This window comes from Lissotriton helveticus, chromosome 9 (assembly GCF_964261635.1).
Source record: "Lissotriton helveticus chromosome 9, aLisHel1.1, whole genome shotgun sequence".
Classification (NCBI taxonomy): Eukaryota; Metazoa; Chordata; class Amphibia; order Caudata; family Salamandridae; genus Lissotriton; species Lissotriton helveticus.
Window position 1 is genome coordinate 583,915,186 of NC_136070.1, and position 18,181 is coordinate 583,933,366.

At 48.9% G+C, this 18,181-nt stretch overlaps 1 protein-coding gene across 2 annotated transcripts in view; it reads right to left on the bottom strand.

The window, feature by feature from the left end:
- Nucleotides 1-18,181, bottom strand: part of LOC144781609 (ADP-ribose glycohydrolase MACROD1-like) — a 602,071-nt gene that overhangs the window by 64,472 nt on the left and 519,418 nt on the right. The window contains exon 4 of one of the 2 annotated variants that reach the window (XM_078660550.1): nucleotides 6,848-7,124. The exons of the other annotated variant lie outside the window; for it this stretch is intronic. Coding sequence (XP_078516676.1) covers nucleotides 7,096-7,124 — 29 coding nt within the window. The 3' untranslated portion in view covers nucleotides 6,848-7,095. Of the gene's footprint in view, nucleotides 1-6,847; nucleotides 7,125-18,181 lie in introns of those variants that run through there. 2 annotated transcript variants of the gene reach the window in all.

The following is an 18,181-nucleotide window of genomic DNA, read 5'->3' on the forward strand; positions in this document are numbered from 1 at the left end:
TTTACTTTTCAGTGGACTGCGGACTTCATTTTTATATTCAATTTTAGTTTACGATTCTGGCATGGTCATCAGCCATGTTGGAATGCCAAACTAAAAAAAAAAATGGCTGCAGAAGTGTCACAACGGATGAGTGTTTGCCTTGTGATGCATGTGTACGTTGTGACACACTGGTCTGTAATTTTTTCTACTTTATGGATCCTCTATGACTCGTAGCCATGTTGGAACAGTGAATGAAAATATATTAGCAGGGAATGATAATGCAAACATGCACTGTCAAGGCCAATAGGTCTCACCTTCTAAAGACAAGACCTATTGACTTTGCCAGTACTACTTAGGTCTTTCCAGTGGACAGCTTTTGGCTGTCCGTTGTCAAAAGACCTCTTGTGGACTACATCAACAAGCATTGGAAATGCAATAGGTCTCGCAGCATTAGAGTTAGTGCTTTTAGAATTGTTTATGGGTTTTTTTTGTAAATCTTTAGCATTTTTGTTTCCTGTAGCCAATGCTAAAGAATTACAAATAAAAAAAGCCATAAACAATTCTAAAAGCTCTAACTCAAATGCTCCGAGACCTATTGCACTGTGTGAGGGTGAGGGGTTGAGGGTGAGTGAGGGTGAGGGTGAGGGTGGGTGAGGGTGAGTGAGGGGTTGAGGGTGAGTGAGGGGTTGAGGGTGAGTGAGGGGTTGAGGGTGAGTGAGGGGTTGAGGGTGAGTGGGGTTGAGGGTGAGTGAGGGTGAGGGTGAGTGAGTGTGAGTTAGGGTGAGGGGTTGAGGGTGGGTGAGGGTGAGGGGTTGAGGGTGAGTGAGGATGAGTGAGGGTGAGTGAGGGGTTGAGGGTGAGTGAGGGTGAGTGAGGGTGGGTGAGTGAGGGTGGGTGAGGGTGGGTGAGGGTGGGTGAGGGTGGGTGAGTGAGGGGTTGAGGGTGAGGGGTTGAGGGTGAGGGGTTGAGGGTGAGTGAGGGGTTGAGGGTGAGTGAGGGTGAGGGGTTGAGGGTGAGTGAGTGAGGGTGAGGGGTTGAGGGTGAGTGAGGGGTTGAGGGTGAGTGAGGGGTTGAGGGTGAGGGGTTGAGGGTGAGGGGTTGAGGGTGAGGGCGAGTGAGGGTGAGGGGGTGAGGGGGTGAGGGGTTGAGGGTGAGTGAGTGAGGGTGAGTGAGGGTGAGGGTGGTGGCCCGATGGGAGAGAGCAGCCAGGATGGGAGAGAGTGTGAGAGAAATGGCAGGATGAGAGAGAGATGGCAGGATGGGAGAGAGAGATGTCAGGAAGGGAGAGAGATGTCAGGAAGGGAGAGAGATGGCAGGATGGGAGAGAGAGATGGCCGGATGGGAGAGAGTGAGAGAAATGTCAGGATGTGAGAGAGATGTGAGAGAGATGGCAGGATAGGAGGATAGGCGAGAGGGCGTCAGGCAGACAGAGAGAGAGAGTGGGAGGAGCAGTGACTCTGTTACAGACAGATCGAGGGAAGTAGGGAGAGAGGTGAGGGGAGGGAGAAACGGCGGCCGCGATTACTGACACTTCAGGAGAGAGGGCGCGTGAGGAGAGCTGAGAGTGACAATGTCAACAAAGGACGGGAGGGCATGAAGAAAGGAGACCCCCTTGCAGAGGTGACGGGCAGAGAAGAAGAGACAGCGACTGGTGAAGGGTCATAGACAGAGGGCAATGGGAGAGAAAGGCGACATTGGCAGGGAGAGAGAGCAGTGATGGAAACACAGTTCATTAGACAGGAAGCGTAAAGGGTGTGAGGCTGGAGGGGGTACCAGGTGCGGCCCCCGCTCGGGGAAACGAGGTGGAAACAGAGAGAAGCGCTCCACAGCCAGAGGCAAAAGACGGGGTCCGGGCACAGGCGAGGAACGAGGGCACATTGGGTACAGGCAGCATTCATAACAGGGCGCGCTGGTGAGCGCCAAGCCTTCCTGCCCCCCAGGCCTGGAGAACAGATAGCAAGGCCCAGCTGCAGCCGCCCTGGCCTCCCGCCAGCCCCAGGAGATCAGCCGCCTGCAGGAGGAGTGATTCACTGCGGCGGCACAACGGAGCCTGTGTGCAGCGGCAGCGGCGGGCCGAGGGCCTGCTTGTTTTGGAACAGACGTATTGCATTGAAAAAATAAAGTTTACGAGGGCTTGAACCGGAGCTCAGCGACCGCTGCTCTATTTTAAGAAGCGTCTCGCGCTGTCACATAGACGCAGGCAGCGCGAGGCGCGTGTTTGTTCGCTGAAATGGTTTGTGAGATGTTTGTCACGAGCAAATGTAGCGCCTTGAAATAATAACGGGACACTGCGCAGAAATATTGTGTAAATCCGTGTGCATAAAAAAGGTGGCGTTCTGAATTGAAAATGTACATACTGGCTGGTTTGTCACTCCTTGATTCTGGTGGTGAAAACCCTAACAAGACGAAGAGAGCGAGAGTGAGTTGGCCCTGGAAACGCCTCCCCTCCCTGCTGTTTGTTTCAACAGAAAGAGGAGAGGAAGCAGCGCTGCTTGCCAGCACAGCCGCCCATAGGCAACAAGACGGAGGGAAGAGAGGGGAGGGGGGAGGAGAAATGCGACACGGCGGGAAGGGGAGGGGGCGGAGCGGGTAAAATAAACAAGACGGAGGGAAGAGAGGGGAGGGGGGAGGAGAAATGCGAGGGGGCGGAGCGGGTAAAATAAACAAGACGGAGGGAAGAGAGGGGAGGGGGGAGGAGAAATGCGACACGGCGGGAAGGGGAGGGGGCGGAGCGGGTAAACAAAGACGGACGTGCACGCGCTTTTAAGCTCAATGCGCATGCGCATTGAGCTTAAAAGTCACGGGCACTGCAAGGAATCGCCACGATTCCTTGCAGTGTGGATAAAGAGTGGATAAGTCCCAATACTCTCGCCTTGCTCGATGCGCATGCGCATCGACAGGCGAGACCTAAAAACTTACAATAGGATTTGGACCCGCCCATTGCTTACTACTAATTGGATTTCTTGCCATTGTCATTTGCTTACTTCTTATTCAGAGGCTTTGCATCCTCTTCTAGTGTTTGCCCCTCCATTGGACCATAGCTTCTTAACCATTCATTTGATTGGATGACTTGTATCCTTCCACTGCTTACATTCAGTGAACTATTTTGGGGGATTTATTTCAGCACTCCCTGCTAATGCATGTGTTTTCTTGCTCTCTCCTTAATGTGCTCTTTTACTCCTCAAATCCACGGCCCTCATGCTTTTCATGTTGTATCCATCCCCAGCTCATCCTTTCAGTGAGCAAGGAAAATCTTACTCCAGACCATCTCCCGTCAAGATTTCTCAACAAGTGTGGTCGCAGATGATAGCTACTGCTTGTGTTGAGAAACCTTTCGATCGCGTAGAGGATTTCTACTTTCTAGACATCAACTGGGCCCGGGAATTCCCCTTTGTCTCCAGTGCAATACACTAGAGTGATTACTTGCAGATTAACTTTGTTGAGGACTGGCTTTCGCTTCACCATAGATCTTTGGCTTCGGGCACCATACAGCCCATTTATGTCCATAGTAATTCACTGGAGCACTCACTTCGGAAACTGCAGATTTACTTGCCGTTATCAAGGGTTCGCCAAGATACTTTTCAAGCCCTGATGAAGTTCTCAGAGGAGAACGAAACACGTTGGTTGAGCTGAAGTTGTTATTTGATCTGAGAATATTTATTCAAAATAAAGACTCTGCACACGACAAGCTTGCCTTGGACTTCTTTGTCCTGGTGCACACCCACTCGTAAACATACTTTCAGGATCTAGGACACAGAGTCACCACGTAACGGCTGGTGCCTGGCTCTAGGTGCACAGGACTCTTGATTGGATGAAACAGGGACAAGGTGCAGAACCAGCAATCCGCCGTTACATTTTTGTTCTTTTGATTCTAAATGAGAAACCCCACTCCTCTCGGCTGTAGATGTCAAAGACGTTCGTCATTCTCCTCCCAGGCTGCTCCTCGTGATTTCTGTTCTTGAATTGCCAGCATGGCTCTCCTAGTCTGTTGCTCAACTCAGGCCCCACCAACTATCCACAGACATCCGTTCCATGGAGCTCACGGGATTGTCGGGCAATACATCATCATAGTGAACATGATGCTGTCGGGTGACCCTGTCTTCACCAGGATTCACTAGTGCATGAGTGCACATGCTTGGAACACACTAATTTGTGGTGCACTCAATCATGGCACACTTGAAGATTGATCAGTTTAACGAACAGGTCACACTTCTGCCCAAAAAACATAAATCAAAGTGAAAATCAAGCGCCCTCACAGGCTTTGGTTTAGAAAGCAGATTTGTTTCTATTAATAAACATCTTTCCGACACTTTTTGATACTTTTTTTTCACCTTGATCAGAGCATATCACTTGCTCCAAGGACACACCTCTTTCACGTCTGAAATAGATTTCTGCACTACGCAGGTCGCCATATGTTGCTGGTACGAGCTGTCAACATTTAATAGCATAAACAATTCCTTCCGTCGAGAAGCATAGTTCCAACTGGTGCCCGTGGGTGCCTGTGCACTGTCTGTGGTGCAGTTCCTTCCCTGGGCCAAGGTCTAACCGGTTCACTGGGCTCTGTGTCAGGTGGTGCTACACTTTATCAGGTCTGTCAATGAGTAACATGAAGCATGACTGAGGAGTGAGTAGTTGCAGGGGCTCCTGCAATCCTCGATCTGAAGTTACCCACCCAGAAGCACCCCCCAGGAATCCCTTCGTTGCTGTTCGAAACTTTTTTTTGTTATATTTCTTTCTATTAAACAAATCGACCAAATACACATCGAGTGATACAAGCAAATATCTCCATCTTTCCTCAACGACATTCCATACAGTTCAAAATGACACACAGTTGTTGCAGTTGGAAGATCAAGGGGACTCGTGCATTTCAGCGCCTCTCAAACGGTCCGGTGAAGCACAGTTGTCATCCCTGTAATGGTTCCAAGCGTCCCATACCCTGCTCCATTTCCCGGGACATCCCCAGGCAATGTAGACTGACTTCTCCCTAAACATACACCAGTCCAAATCCTCCGCCCACTTCTCGGTCCAGGGAGGCTGGCGAGCCCCCCACAGTTGGGCAATGTTACGCTTCGCTACCATGAATGCCAAAGTAGCCCATTGTGTTGTGTAGGTGCTAATGTCAGTCGGCTCCCAGACATTTAGGATGCATCTACGGGCCTCCGGCTGCAGGTCTATCCCTAGGACCGCCCTCAGTATGTGGTGAACTGCTCCCCAATATGTTTGTATGCTTTGGCAGTGCCACAGTATATGCATAAATGTCCCCAGTTCCCCACAGCCCCTTCTGCACTCTCCACTGTCCGAGCGACCCATTCGAACCAGACAGGGTCTTGTAACATATGTCCTATGTAGTATCTTTAGCTGCACCAACCCCAGCCTCGTCTGAATTGCCACCACCCACGGGGAAGAGATCGCCCCCTGCCAATCCTCGTTGTCTAGTTCTAGGCCGTCCTCATTCCAGTTTCTTTTTATATTAAACAATGGATCTTCCATGTTGTTTATTAGTTTCCTATAAATCAGAGAAATGGTTTTCTCTGGAAGATGTCCATCCAGCACCCTATCCTCTAGGGGAGAAGCGTCTGGAAGGGTGGTGTCCCTAGGGATGTGTGTAAGCAGCGCATGTCGAAGCTCTCCGAAACTTATTATTCTGCTGCAAACTGGCCTAGAAGCACATTTCAACTCAAAGGATTAGGCCGGAGAGTGGGAAAACGGGAAGAATTTAGGCATCAGAGTCACATTAATAGGCTAGTTCTTGGTGCGCTGATACAACATAATATGCTGCTCCTCATTCTAGTGCTGCCTACTTGTGAAGGTCTTTATTTAAAGGATTCTGGTAACAAGACTCTCAGCCTTTCCTAGAAAGACTCTAGCAGGAAGATGAACGTCTGTGGATTTTTCGAAGCGCTCCCGCCCCCACTCCAAGAGAATCTGCCAGGTCGTCCTCCGATGGTAGCTTTCTCAACTATTGACCATGTGATTTCAGTAGAGCTTGGCAGAAGTTCTGCCTGCTGTAATGAATCTGTGGAGTAGCCAAAGTATAGATGTAAGCAACACTATAGAAAATACCACTCTGGCCTTTAGCTAAGCCGAGGAAGGTCAGAGAGCAGCATTATCTATTTCATGCTTTGAATGGTTGGTTGTCAGGATTAAATGCCGCTCTGTGCACTTAATTCAGAAAGTGCTTTATTAATGTTCTGAAGAAACTGTTTTACTTTTCAGAAGTCTATCTGCTAATAATGCATCAGTGCTTTCAAAAACAATTAAGAGTGCAAAATACTCATTTTCAGTCACTGCTAAACATGGTGCTGGCTCCAAGCTCGACCCGAGAGCTAATGAACTATGGGTAATCAGGTTTGTTTATCTAATTTGTGGCCGATGAAGCCCCACATAGGAAACCCCAAATCAGACCTTGGTGCTAGACAGCACATATACTAGTGACACAGACAGCAGAGTCTTCTGTCAAGTTACTATGATCTTGTTCAGGATTCGGACAACAGATCTATACCTCAGGATAAACAGATCTTTAATTCCCAAACACTAGAGATATCTCTCATGTTACAAAGGACAGAGACAGCTCAGCCCTTCAGCAAACAGAACTCAGACAATGGACAAAAAGTTATCCCCTAAACTGGACAGATGTCATGGGCCCATCTTTCAGGCAGACATGCCATATTTTAGCTTGCATAATTCTCATGGATCGCAGATAGACAGATACTGGCACCTGCATCAACGTAGGCTTTTGCAATTCCTAAATAGCGATTTTTAAGGAATCGCTATTTAGGAATCGCAAAAGCCTATGCATGTAGGAATCGAAATTTGCCTAGCATAGTAACGGTAAGTTTCAATTCTATTAAGGACACGGAGGCGAGGATTATGCTTTTTTCTCTCTCCGCTGTTTATTAACAGAAAACACATAGCAGCCAGAAAAGCAAAACTTGTAAAGGATATGCTATACCACTCAACACTGGGATAAACATATCTCCAAAAAACATCAAACACATGGGATAAACTACAACTCCCATCAGTCCATAAACATAGTCCTTCCATAGTGTCCACTGCGCTAAGGTAGGGCATCCATCTTGTGATCCCATCCTCTTTCTTCGCGCGAGTCACGCCAAATCAACCACGATCCTGTTTAGATTCGTTACCTGGAAGGAAAAAACAACAGCGTCAGCGCCGCAAACGTTCATAAGTGACTTGAACAAGGCAAGAAACAATAAATATGCCGACACGTCAGAAGCAAGCACTTCAAGTGTTGTTACTACACCAATACGTTAGAAGCAAGTACTTCACAGAATCTTTACTTACACCAATACGGGGAGGGATCTCCGCCGGAGAGTGGGTGGGATAATCCTCGCCTCCGTGTCCTTAATAGAATTGAAACTTACCGTTACTATGCTAGGCAAATTTCGATTCTATGTCAGGACCGGAGGCTTCAGATTATGCTTGTTTAAAGCTGACCGACCACCAAACCCGCAATATCCACCACTGGCTTGAAATAAAACCGTTTGAAAGTGGAATCCGAGGACCAATCTGCAGCACGCATTAAGTCCTCCAAACGTGCTCCCAAGGAGAAAGCTTTCGAGGCCATAGCACCTCTGGCCGAATGAGCTCCAAACTGCTTGGTATCAATGCCAGCCTCTTGCAATATCCACCGTACCCAACGGGCTATGGTGGGAGAGGATACCGCCTTATGCGGTTTTCGCAGTGCGATCAGGAGCTGCTGTTCGCCCGGAGGACGAAGTTCTAAAGTCATATCTTCGTATGCTTTTAGGCACTGGACCACACATAGTTTGGGAACGTCCACGAAGGCCGGGTAAGATATAGATCTCGTTGCGGACTTCGTTCGACGACCCACCGTGAAGGTAACTCCATCCGGAGAGAACACTCTCGCTGAGATATCCAAAGCACGTACATCGGACACCCTCCGACACGACACCAGGCACAATAGCATGGCCAATTTTGCCGATAGTTCTTTCAGAGAAAGATATCTATTCTGTTGCCAAGAAAGGAAAAGGTTCAGGACCAAATTAACGTCCCAAAGGACAGAATACCTTGGCTCCGGGGGCAAATCAAGACGTACCCCCCGAAGGAGCCTGCACACCAGGGGATGTTCCCCAACCGGGGCACCGTCTATCTGTTCATGTGCCGCCGAAATCGCCGAGCGAACGGCATTAATCGTTCGATAGGCCAAACCACTAGTCGCTAGATCCGCCAGGAAATTCAGTACGTGAACGATTCCTGCGACCAGGGGATCCAGGTCCCGTCGAAGACACCAACGCACCCACCTGGACCACGCTGATCTATATCTCTTCGTGGTACTGCTGGCCCATGCTTTAGCCAAAAAGGAGTCAGCTGCTCCCGAAAGGCCAGGGAGCGACCAGCGTCTCCGGAAAGCCTCCATGCCATGAGGCGGAGAGAACCCTGCACTATCAGGTGATGTGGGTCCCCGTCTGGATTGAGAAGAAGATGAGGGAGCCGGGGGAGTAGGATTGGAAAATCCCAAGAAAGTTCCAGAAGAACCGGAAACCAAACTTGCGACCTCCACCACGGCGTCACCATCACCACCTCCGCCTGCTGGCGGTGAAGAAGGGCCGCCGACCTCATTATCATTGAAAAAGGTGGAAAAGCATACGGGCGCTCCTGACTCCAGTTTTGAAGGAACGCATCCGTGGCCACCGCTAGAGGATCCGGCCTCCAGCTGAAAAACCTTGGTAACTGGAAGTCGAGACGGGACGCAAACAGGTCCACCGAGAACGGGCCCCAAAAGGTCTGTAGCCAATGGAACACCTGTGTGTCCAACTTCCAGAGACTCGAGTCCCGCAGGTACCTCGAGTGCCAGTCCGCCACCTGGTATGCACGACCCGGTAGGTACTCTGCTGTCACCGAGACCTGGTGGGCTAGGCAGTAGTCCCAAAAATCCTTTGCTAAATTCGCCAAGGCTTTGGACCGAGGGCCGCCCAGGTGATTGACATAGCGCACCGCTGAGATGTTGTCCATCCGTAGAAGGACGCACGATGACGCTGAATCCTTGGTCCAGCAACGGACCGCGAAAGAACCTGCGAGGAGCTCCAGACAATTGATATGGAGACGCTGCTCCTCTGACGACCAGCCTCCGCCTGTGGAGAAATCGCCGCAACGGGCGCCCCAACCAGATCTGCTGGCGTCCGACTCTATTACTAGATCCGGAACCGACCCGAAAATCGCCCGGCCGTTCCAGGCCTCCATGTGGGAGAGCCACCAGGACATCTCCTCCTTTACCTCTTCGGACAATGGGACCAACTGTTCGTAAGATAGACCTTTCCGAAGGTGGTACGCCTTGAGGCGCTGAAGGGCCCGATAATGAAGCGGACCCGGAAAGATCGCCTGGATGGAGGACGAGAGGAGGCCCACCACCCTGGCGATCTGACGCAGAGACGTGCGCTCCTTGGCGATCGTCTGCCGGAGTTCGTGCCTGATCTTGGCCATCTTCCGTGATGGCAGACTGAGGGAAGCCTGCACCGAGTCCACTAGGAACCCCAGGAACACCATCCTCTGGGAAGGCGTCAAGACAGACTTGTCCTTGTTGACGATGAAACCCAGACCTTGCAATAACGTTATCGTTTGGTTGAGCTGAAGAATCAGCTTGCTGGGACATTGTGCCAGTAAAAGGATGTCGTCTAGATAGACGATCATTCGGATGCCCTGACTCCGAAGGACCTCCACCGCTGGATGTAACAATTTGGTGAAACACCACGGGGCCGAGGAGAGTCCGAAAGGAAGGGCTGTGAACTCGTAAACCTGGTCCCGCCAGAGGAACTGCAGGAACCGACGGTGAGGCGGGTGGATGGGCACTACCAAGTAAGCGTCCTTCAGGTCCAAACGGACCATCCAGTCGTTCGCCAGGAAAATGTTGCTGCGGAAACCTGAAGGATGCCGTGTTGAACGACAGATGGCGCCTTTCTGGCACAGAGCCAAGACCTCCTCGTCGATCAACCGGGCATCCCCTTGGGAAAAAAGAATGGGCCGTGGATCCCTTAATTGAATCGGGTGATCGTAAAATTCTATGTGGAACCCACGCACTGTCTGAAGAACCCACGCGTCCTTCGTAAGTGCTGACCAGGCCTCCTGGAAGCAGGCCAGTCTCCCCCCAATCTGGACCTGGTCCGCCGGGATTACACTCACCGTGAGAATTGTTGTTGTGTGCGTCATTCCTGAAGCCGCCGCGGCCTCCTCTGAAGCGTTGACCCCTGGAGGGGTAGAAGTTAGTGTAATTAGCCGAGGAGTTGTATTGACCTCTGCCGGAGCCTTGACCCTTATTTGGTTGGTTCTGTCCACCACGGCCGGACGTGAGGCCCCTTCCACGGCCGGCCCCCCGGGAAAAACGCTGGTTAAACACCCTTTTTATGGTGGACTGTGCTCTGTCTAGGGATGAAAAGGTGGAGACAAATTTCCCCAGTTCTTTTATGAATGGATCTCCAAATAGGCCGCCCTGCGCTACTGCTCCCGCCTCTGACGAGGCCAGGTCTCCCAATTTAGGATCTAACTTAATGAGCAGCGAGCGTCTACGCTCTGTTGAAAGGGCGCAATTAGCGTTGCCCAAAAATATCACTGCCCTCTGAGCCCAATTAGAGAGAACTTCCGGTGAAATTGTGGAACCGGAAACTTTGGCCTCCTCCGCCATGTCGAGGATCTTCGTTAAGGGGCCTATTGTATCTAAAAGCTTGTCTTGGCATGACCGCCAGGAACGGTCAATGCCTTTTCGCGGGTCCTTAACAAACTTTGCCATAAAAGTAGCCATTTTCCCGTCTAACTCAGGGGTCAGGGCCACTTTGCCCTCCAGTGAAGGCCGCGGACACTCTCCCCTGAGGCAACTACGTGCCTCCTGCTCCAGTGGCTTGCGCAGACGTCCCGCCACGAACTTCGCGACTTTGTCGCCCGGTGCCCAGGCTGCCGACCTCGGATGGATAATATCGTCCGGGTCAAGCATACCTGAGGCGTCATGAGGCAACTCCGCCGCTGATCCGGACGGGCGCCACGAGCGCACTGAATCTTCGTCGTCATCCGTGTCCGCCGGGGAGAGCCCTCCCGGGGAGGAAGGGGCTGTCGCGGTCGACCCCGAAGGGCCCGGGGCTGGGAGCGACGCAGGGGTGTCAGGCTCCGTTGCCTTAGCCAGGAACGCATCCCGGAGGCGTTCAAAGGCGTCCTTATCCACCCCTTGCGACCCTCCGGAGCCACTATCCCTGCATACCTTCTTGGGGGCAGGTGGTTTAATCTCAGAAGTGGCAGGGGCAGAACCCTGGGTACCCGGTACCGTAGAGGCCAATTTAGTGCACTCCTCCACAATGCGGGCCGAGAGTCTATCCTCCATAGGCCCCACGATCTCCTGTACACACCTATAGATGGACTGATCTACAGCTTCATAAAATTCGTCATCCCCCAAGTATTGGTGGGTTTCCTCCTCCACATAATATCCCTCTGCCATGACTAAGTCCTTTAGGGCGGGGAATGAGGTTTTAGACTGGCCCAGGCACCAGCAGTGTGGGCTAACCAGAGGTTAGCAAAGGCTTTGAATATCTGGCACACCAGACAGCAAGAGGCAGCACCCCTCTGAACGCGCTGACCCTCTTAAACAAGACCGGGTCTCAAGCCGCCCCCCAGCGCGCTCACAGAACAAATATGCAAATGACGCCGAGTAAAATCGGCAAGTGCTGAACCAAATACCGCCCGCAGGCGTCAGCGCGGTAAAACCGCAAGTACAGACCCACAAACGGGCGTCAAGATGCTGGGGCAGTACAACCCTGGTCGGGCGTCACGGTGGGGCAGCAGTCGAAGGCTCTGGCGCGATCGCTCTCCTCAGCGCGGCTCCCGATGAAGGGAAAGACGCGCTGAGGAGAACGAGACGCGGCAGCGCCCTCTAGCGGCAAGCGAAACGAGCCGCAATTCCGGGGACAGTCGCGTCAGGGGCGAAACGTCCCCGCGACAAAGGCAAGAAAACACGGGCTCTGCAAGGGAAACAATTTGAAAACCCCCACAACAAGAGCCCACACAATTTACAATAACACACGCAGTACCAAACCCCAAAACGCTCTCACTACACCCAAAAACGAGGGAGAGAACAGGGAAGGCACTTAACTGGCTGCGTAGCAGCGAAGAAAGAGGATGGGATCACAAGATGGATGCCCTACCTTAGCGCAGTGGACACTATGGAAGGACTATGTTTATGGACTGATGGGAGTTGTAGTTTATCCCATGTGTTTGATGTTTTTTGGAGATATGTTTATCCCAGTGTTGAGTGGTATAGCATATCCTTTACAAGTTTTGCTTTTCTGGCTGCTATGTGTTTTCTGTTAATAAACAGCGGAGAGAGAAAAAAGCATAATCTGAAGCCTCCGGTCCTGACATAGAATCACTATACAAATAGCGATTCCTAAACATTCCTTAATTGCTACTCGCAAATTGCTAGTCGCAATTAAGGAATGCTGTCCCAGTCATTCCTATGGGCCTATAGGCCCATAGGAATGAAGTGGAGATTGCATGAGCAATTTGCGAGTACCAGTAGGTACTCGCAAATTGCTCAACATGACACCCTGTTGCACCCCTGAAATTGATCTCTGCACATATGTTGCACACATGCCCTAAGGGCATGTGTGTGCGCAACATGAAATTTTGAAAAATGCACAAAAGTGCATTTTTCAAATTTTTTGCAAATAACCATGAAGTTCAACTTCATGGTAATTTGCTACTCCTATTAGCGAAATCGCGAATTTTTTTTAACTTTCATGCATTGCATTTAAGGAATCCCAATTTGGCATTCCTTAAATGCAATCGCAATTGAAGGAATCGCAATTTAGAGATTCCTTAAATTGCGATTTCTGCATTTCGGATGATGCATCCCAAATGCAAAAATACCGGTGGCAAAGGGGCGGATTCTGAGAATCTGCCCGTTTGCGACAGGTGTTTGGTTTGATGCATGGGGCCCATAGTTGTCAGACAGCTGAGCTGTCCTTCAAGTTGCCCAGTTATTCAACTGTCTGACTTCTGTTACACCAATTGTTTGGTCTCAGAAAGTAATAGTGTTTTCACAGACATTCTTGTTTCTCTCTTGCAAAGTGAAGAAGGCGTCACTTGCAACACAGGCCACGAAACCAGTGTTAAAGGGGGGCTCATGGCTGCACCAGGGAACCCCTGTCAATCTTACAGCAGTCCCCAATTCTCCCACCCCAGCACAACGCACGCTCTGCACAATAAGCTCCATGGGGAGGCTTTCAGAAGGCCAGCATGGAGGAGCACAAGCTTTTATCTCCATAAACCCTTTATACCTGCTTCTGCCAGTGTGCCCCGGTGACCGAGGAGGACAACACTGGCCTGCAGCGGCCTAACTATATGCTCAGACGCGTCCTTTAATACGATTACAGGCTGGCCGCAGCTCTCGCCAATGGATTTATCGCACACAGGGATGAGCGAAAATTGGATTTTATTTACGTTTTTTTTTACCTCTCTCTAAAATATTCTTGGATTACTAAAGAGGACACCGTGGGAAAACATGCAGGCCTTTAATTCAGAGTGTCTGGAGATCTGTGCGAGGTCAGTCTGACTTTTGACGAATGCCAATCACTTCTAGAAGCTCTTGTTTTTTCAGCAGCTTGTTTCTTTTTTAACATCTAAAATAAGCATTCGATGACATTCCCTAGGCTCTTTTGAATGTGTGCTTCAATGCTTCTTAAAAATGGTTTTAAGAATTTAACTCTTGTTATTTTTGGCTTTTACTCGAAGTACTGTACTTTGTACGGAGCACTTAGAAGTATTAGGGGCCCATCATGAGTTGGTTAAAATTTGGCCTGGTATTCGCGTCTCTCTGGAACTATAGGCAATGCTAGTATCTGCAATTACGACATGGCTCTTTCACGTCACCATTCATTTTCTCTGAAATGTCTTTGGTCTTTACACAGGGGAGATACATGTCCCTCAGGTGCCCCTTTTAGTCACTGGGCTTCTCCGGGATCATTTTCTTTGCTGGAAAAGTGTTTTTATGCAAAACTTTCCTTAAGAGAAAGAGAAAGTAAAGCAATTTTCATTCATAGCTTCCGGTCAGACATTCTGACAGGTCTTGGAAATGACCTGGAAGTACCAAGAAGGCACTCCAGGCACTACCTTCCAACCTAGATGAGAAGTGCTAGGAATGCAAGTGTTAAAACAAAACAAATGTTAAATAGTTTCCCTTGACTCTTCTAAGGAAGCAAGTAGTATGTGGATAGGTGGTTGACACCAAATGCAGTATTACCAAATCCAACAAATGTGAAAATCAAATTGAGAATAAAAAAAGAAAAAGAGGCCTCTTTTTAGCGTAAACAAATAACATATCTATTAAAAAAAATCAGTATTCAGTTAAGGTTCCTTGGAACAAAGACATAGGGTTAGCTAAAAAACAATTACACCGACTCAATCATATGCTAACAAACTAAAGGAATTCTGAATAATGAACCTTCCTTAAGCAGAACGTGTCTGTTGGCTTGCTTGGTTACTTTGCCCTGTTTTCTGCTCTTCATCTTCAGGCATTATTGGCTTGCCACAGAATCGTGAATTTGTTACTGGTATTTTCCTGGGTTCAGTATTGCATCCTTCTTGGGAAAGCCAATGAGAATCCTAATTGCTAATATTGTGCCGAGTACCTTGTGTTTACTTTTCAAATGTGATCAAAGACTGCTCGACTACCTCTTGTAGGTTGGGGGTTCCGGAAAACAGGATTTTCATTAATCTTGATCTGAAGCTGGTGACTTCCTGGTGGTTCATCCAGTGTTTCTTCTGCCAATCTATTTTTTTCCTCCATTTTCTCTTTTTACTCTGGAGTTACTATCACTGAGAACTTGATGTGGCGATGTAAGGTCGGAGAGAAGGCGAGTTTATGTCAGGTCCACTTCTGTTTCACTTCCGATGCCTAATAACTATCTCTTGCTATTGTGGAGAAGTGTGGCTCACCGATTAGAGCGGCAGACCCTGAGGCAAAGGTCTGGCCCGGGACCAGGGTTCAATTCCCGACGCGGCAGGGTCGTGGGCTCAATTGTCCACGGATTCGATAATTCTCGCCTAGGTGCCTACTCTAATCATGGGTCCCACTCTGCAACTCTGGGCAATAGCTTGCTTAATCTCCACAATGGCCCCGAAAGCGCTAGGATGCCTGGCCTCACCTTGGGGGTGCCCAGTAGGGGGCATCTCACAGGGGAAGCCAGGAAGGGTTCCACAGCGGTATACAGTGCCAGGATGCCTGAAAGGTGATAGTGCGCTTTACAAGTATACATACATTTACATTTACATTTATTGTCAAACATGAAAAATAGAATTGATGTCATTGGCAAAGCCAGTATGATAGTGTCTTTATGGAGTCGTGAATGCATTTCAGTGGGTGGTGCCAGCGTGGTTCCTAGGACCCGGATTGCATCAATTTTAAAGTTTACATTTCCAGTCTAACACTCAGTTGTAAGAAATCTGCAGGAATGAATATCCATTAAACGTGCCAGACAGAAAATAAGAGCGATTCCAGTTACCAGTGTTGGCGGCCAAGAAATCTGAACTCCTCTAACTTTCATGAAGGCAGGCTACAAAGAGGGAATTCCATCCCTGGAGGCGACACCCCAACAACTATCATCTTTTTGAGCCTTTAGGCAAAATCAGGCTTCAGCCACTGGGCGAAGTTTTAGGCCGAGGCCAAGCCTTCACATCAAGGTTCCTTCCAGGTGCCATATTCCGACCAAACTAGAAAAACAGGAAACCTTAGTCTGAAAATATTACCATAGTAGGCCATGCTTCCAAATCTACCAGCTACTGGCCTTGCACGGGTGCCAGATACTAATGACTGGTTGTATGATTTAAACAGACCACATCTTTGGTGCTACCAAAACTGGACCATTGTAGTCCTGTCTACTCCAGATCACTAAATAAAGGGAAGTAGACACCCCAGAGACTGCAAAACCAAGGAGTTAGAAAATGTCTCATATTAAAGAAATCACCTCATAACACCTTAGCCCTTCCCTTAAAGAACAGCATTTGCTTCCAATGGCAGAGTGAGAAAAGTTTAACATCTTCTGACCTGTCTTCTAAGCTCGGCTGGGAATCGACCTAACGTATGTCTCATTGCTTTTCTTGGATTATATGCTAAAGCAGAATCCAAAATCCAGTAATAAAGATTTGCTTGTCCAGGACAGATTCAACTGGCAGACCCATGCTGAAGGTCACTACTGAGGAGCTCAGGTATTAGATGATCTGTATCAAAATCTTAAAACACCAAGAATGAGCCTACCCATTCATGAAATCACCAGGACTATCCCCTCCATTAGAAGGGACAGTGGTTCTCTAAAATGTAGACTGACCCCACTAATAGTCGGCTCTGTTCACCAGTCCTTCGCAGGTAGATACTCTGGAACCTCTCAGCACTACAAAGTGGCAACCCATGGCAACCAGATACTTTACAAAATAACTAAAATAAATAGCTCCCAAGCTGGTTGGCCATTTGGATGAAGGAAAACTAGGTCTTAAAATTACAAAGTCAATACAGTGAATGACTTGTACTTTTTGGCACGACCAATTTCCTACCTCCAGTCTCAAGGAATGGTTTAAAAGCACCTGCGTTTTGAAGAGGAAACACCATACATGAGAAGAAATTATGCCAATGGAATATCAAAAGGAGGATACCCAGTTGGACAAGAACCTTAAGAACAAGAGCAGACGAACCAAGGCAGAGGCAGGTGGAACCCCAAAGCTTCTCTGAGCCCCTCACAACCATGGCAAGAAGAAAGCAAAGTAGAGCCATGCAAATAAGTCTTATGACCTCGTCACTAAAGTGCCAAATCAAAACACAGTATGGCCAATAACGAACACAGAAACTTCATTCCTGGACAAAGGCTTCACCAGAAGAAGGAAGAGCAAAATGAAAGTCCACTCCACAAAAAGAGAGAATCACTATTGTCATTCCTGAAAGTATGCAAATTTGAAACAGGAAGGTTGAACTGTAATTGCAGGTGAAGGAGATCCAACCAGGAAACAGATGTAGGAACTTCACGCGAGATGAAATAAAGAGTCAGCAAGCTAACACTTACCAAAAGCGAGTAATGTGAGAGGAAGCATTAGACAAATGGCTCTGAAGACCCCATATGGGTGGAACCAACAAAAGAGAACTTGAAAGCAGCAGACAATATGACAAAAGTTACCAAACCCATAAAAAGGCTTTGTTGTCCGGTACAAAATGATAAAGGAGGGCTGAGCTTAGTGGCCAGCATGAGAGCCTCTTTATATCGAGTTGTGTAGCTGTACTACTTCAGCTGGATGACTGGGGCAGGTTCCTGAGCTCCTTTTGCCTGTGGTGATTTGAGAAGGCGGCGAAGGAGAGCCATGACGGACGACCCTGGAAGTCACATGGTGGCATTGAATAGCAGAGCCATGCATCCCCTACGTGCTGTGTTTTCAAGTTGATGGGTGCATTGATAATGTACAGCTACCAGGCAGGCCCGACGTGTAGGAGGAGCAGGTGCTGAATATGTGAGGGCCTTTGGTGTGCTTATGACCCAAATGAAACAGCCCTACACCGCTGGTGATGATGATGGTTGGATCGGGACTGGCACATGACAGTTGAGGATGACTGTCTTGTGGTGCAGAGTCAGACAAGCCGGGAGGTATTCGTCAAGAGGGGAGACATTTAACAGCGGTCTGACCAGCCTCATTGCAGCGTGATGGAAAAATTATAGACAAGCTGTATCTATGGCTGGTAAAAGGAAAAGGAAGAATCATGATTTTTTCAGACCTTAGTTCAGAAGAAGAAAGAGCTCCCTGGAGATGATGGAGTAGAAAACAACTGGAGGTGAGATGTTGGAGACCCAGAGAGAGCTGATGGAAACATTAGACATGATATTGCAGAAAGTAGAAAAGCCCTCAACAGCAGTGGAGGCGCACTTGAAAGAATGGCGAAGGTGATGGAGCCTGTATATGCTGTAGTAGACTCTAAGGAGTAGCTTATGGAAGTGAGGGAGACCAGACTAGAGGTGGCAGTCCCTGGAGAATTTTAGCACAGAGCAACATGGATAATGTTGGCACTAGATAGGACGGTTCATACGTTGGAAAACACCTAAAGAGCAGAAAACATTAGATCCTTAGGTTACCCTCCCACCTCACTGAATCCACGGTCTTGAGGCAATACAGTCTTTGTTCAAAGAACTGAAACTGGAAAGATGTAGTG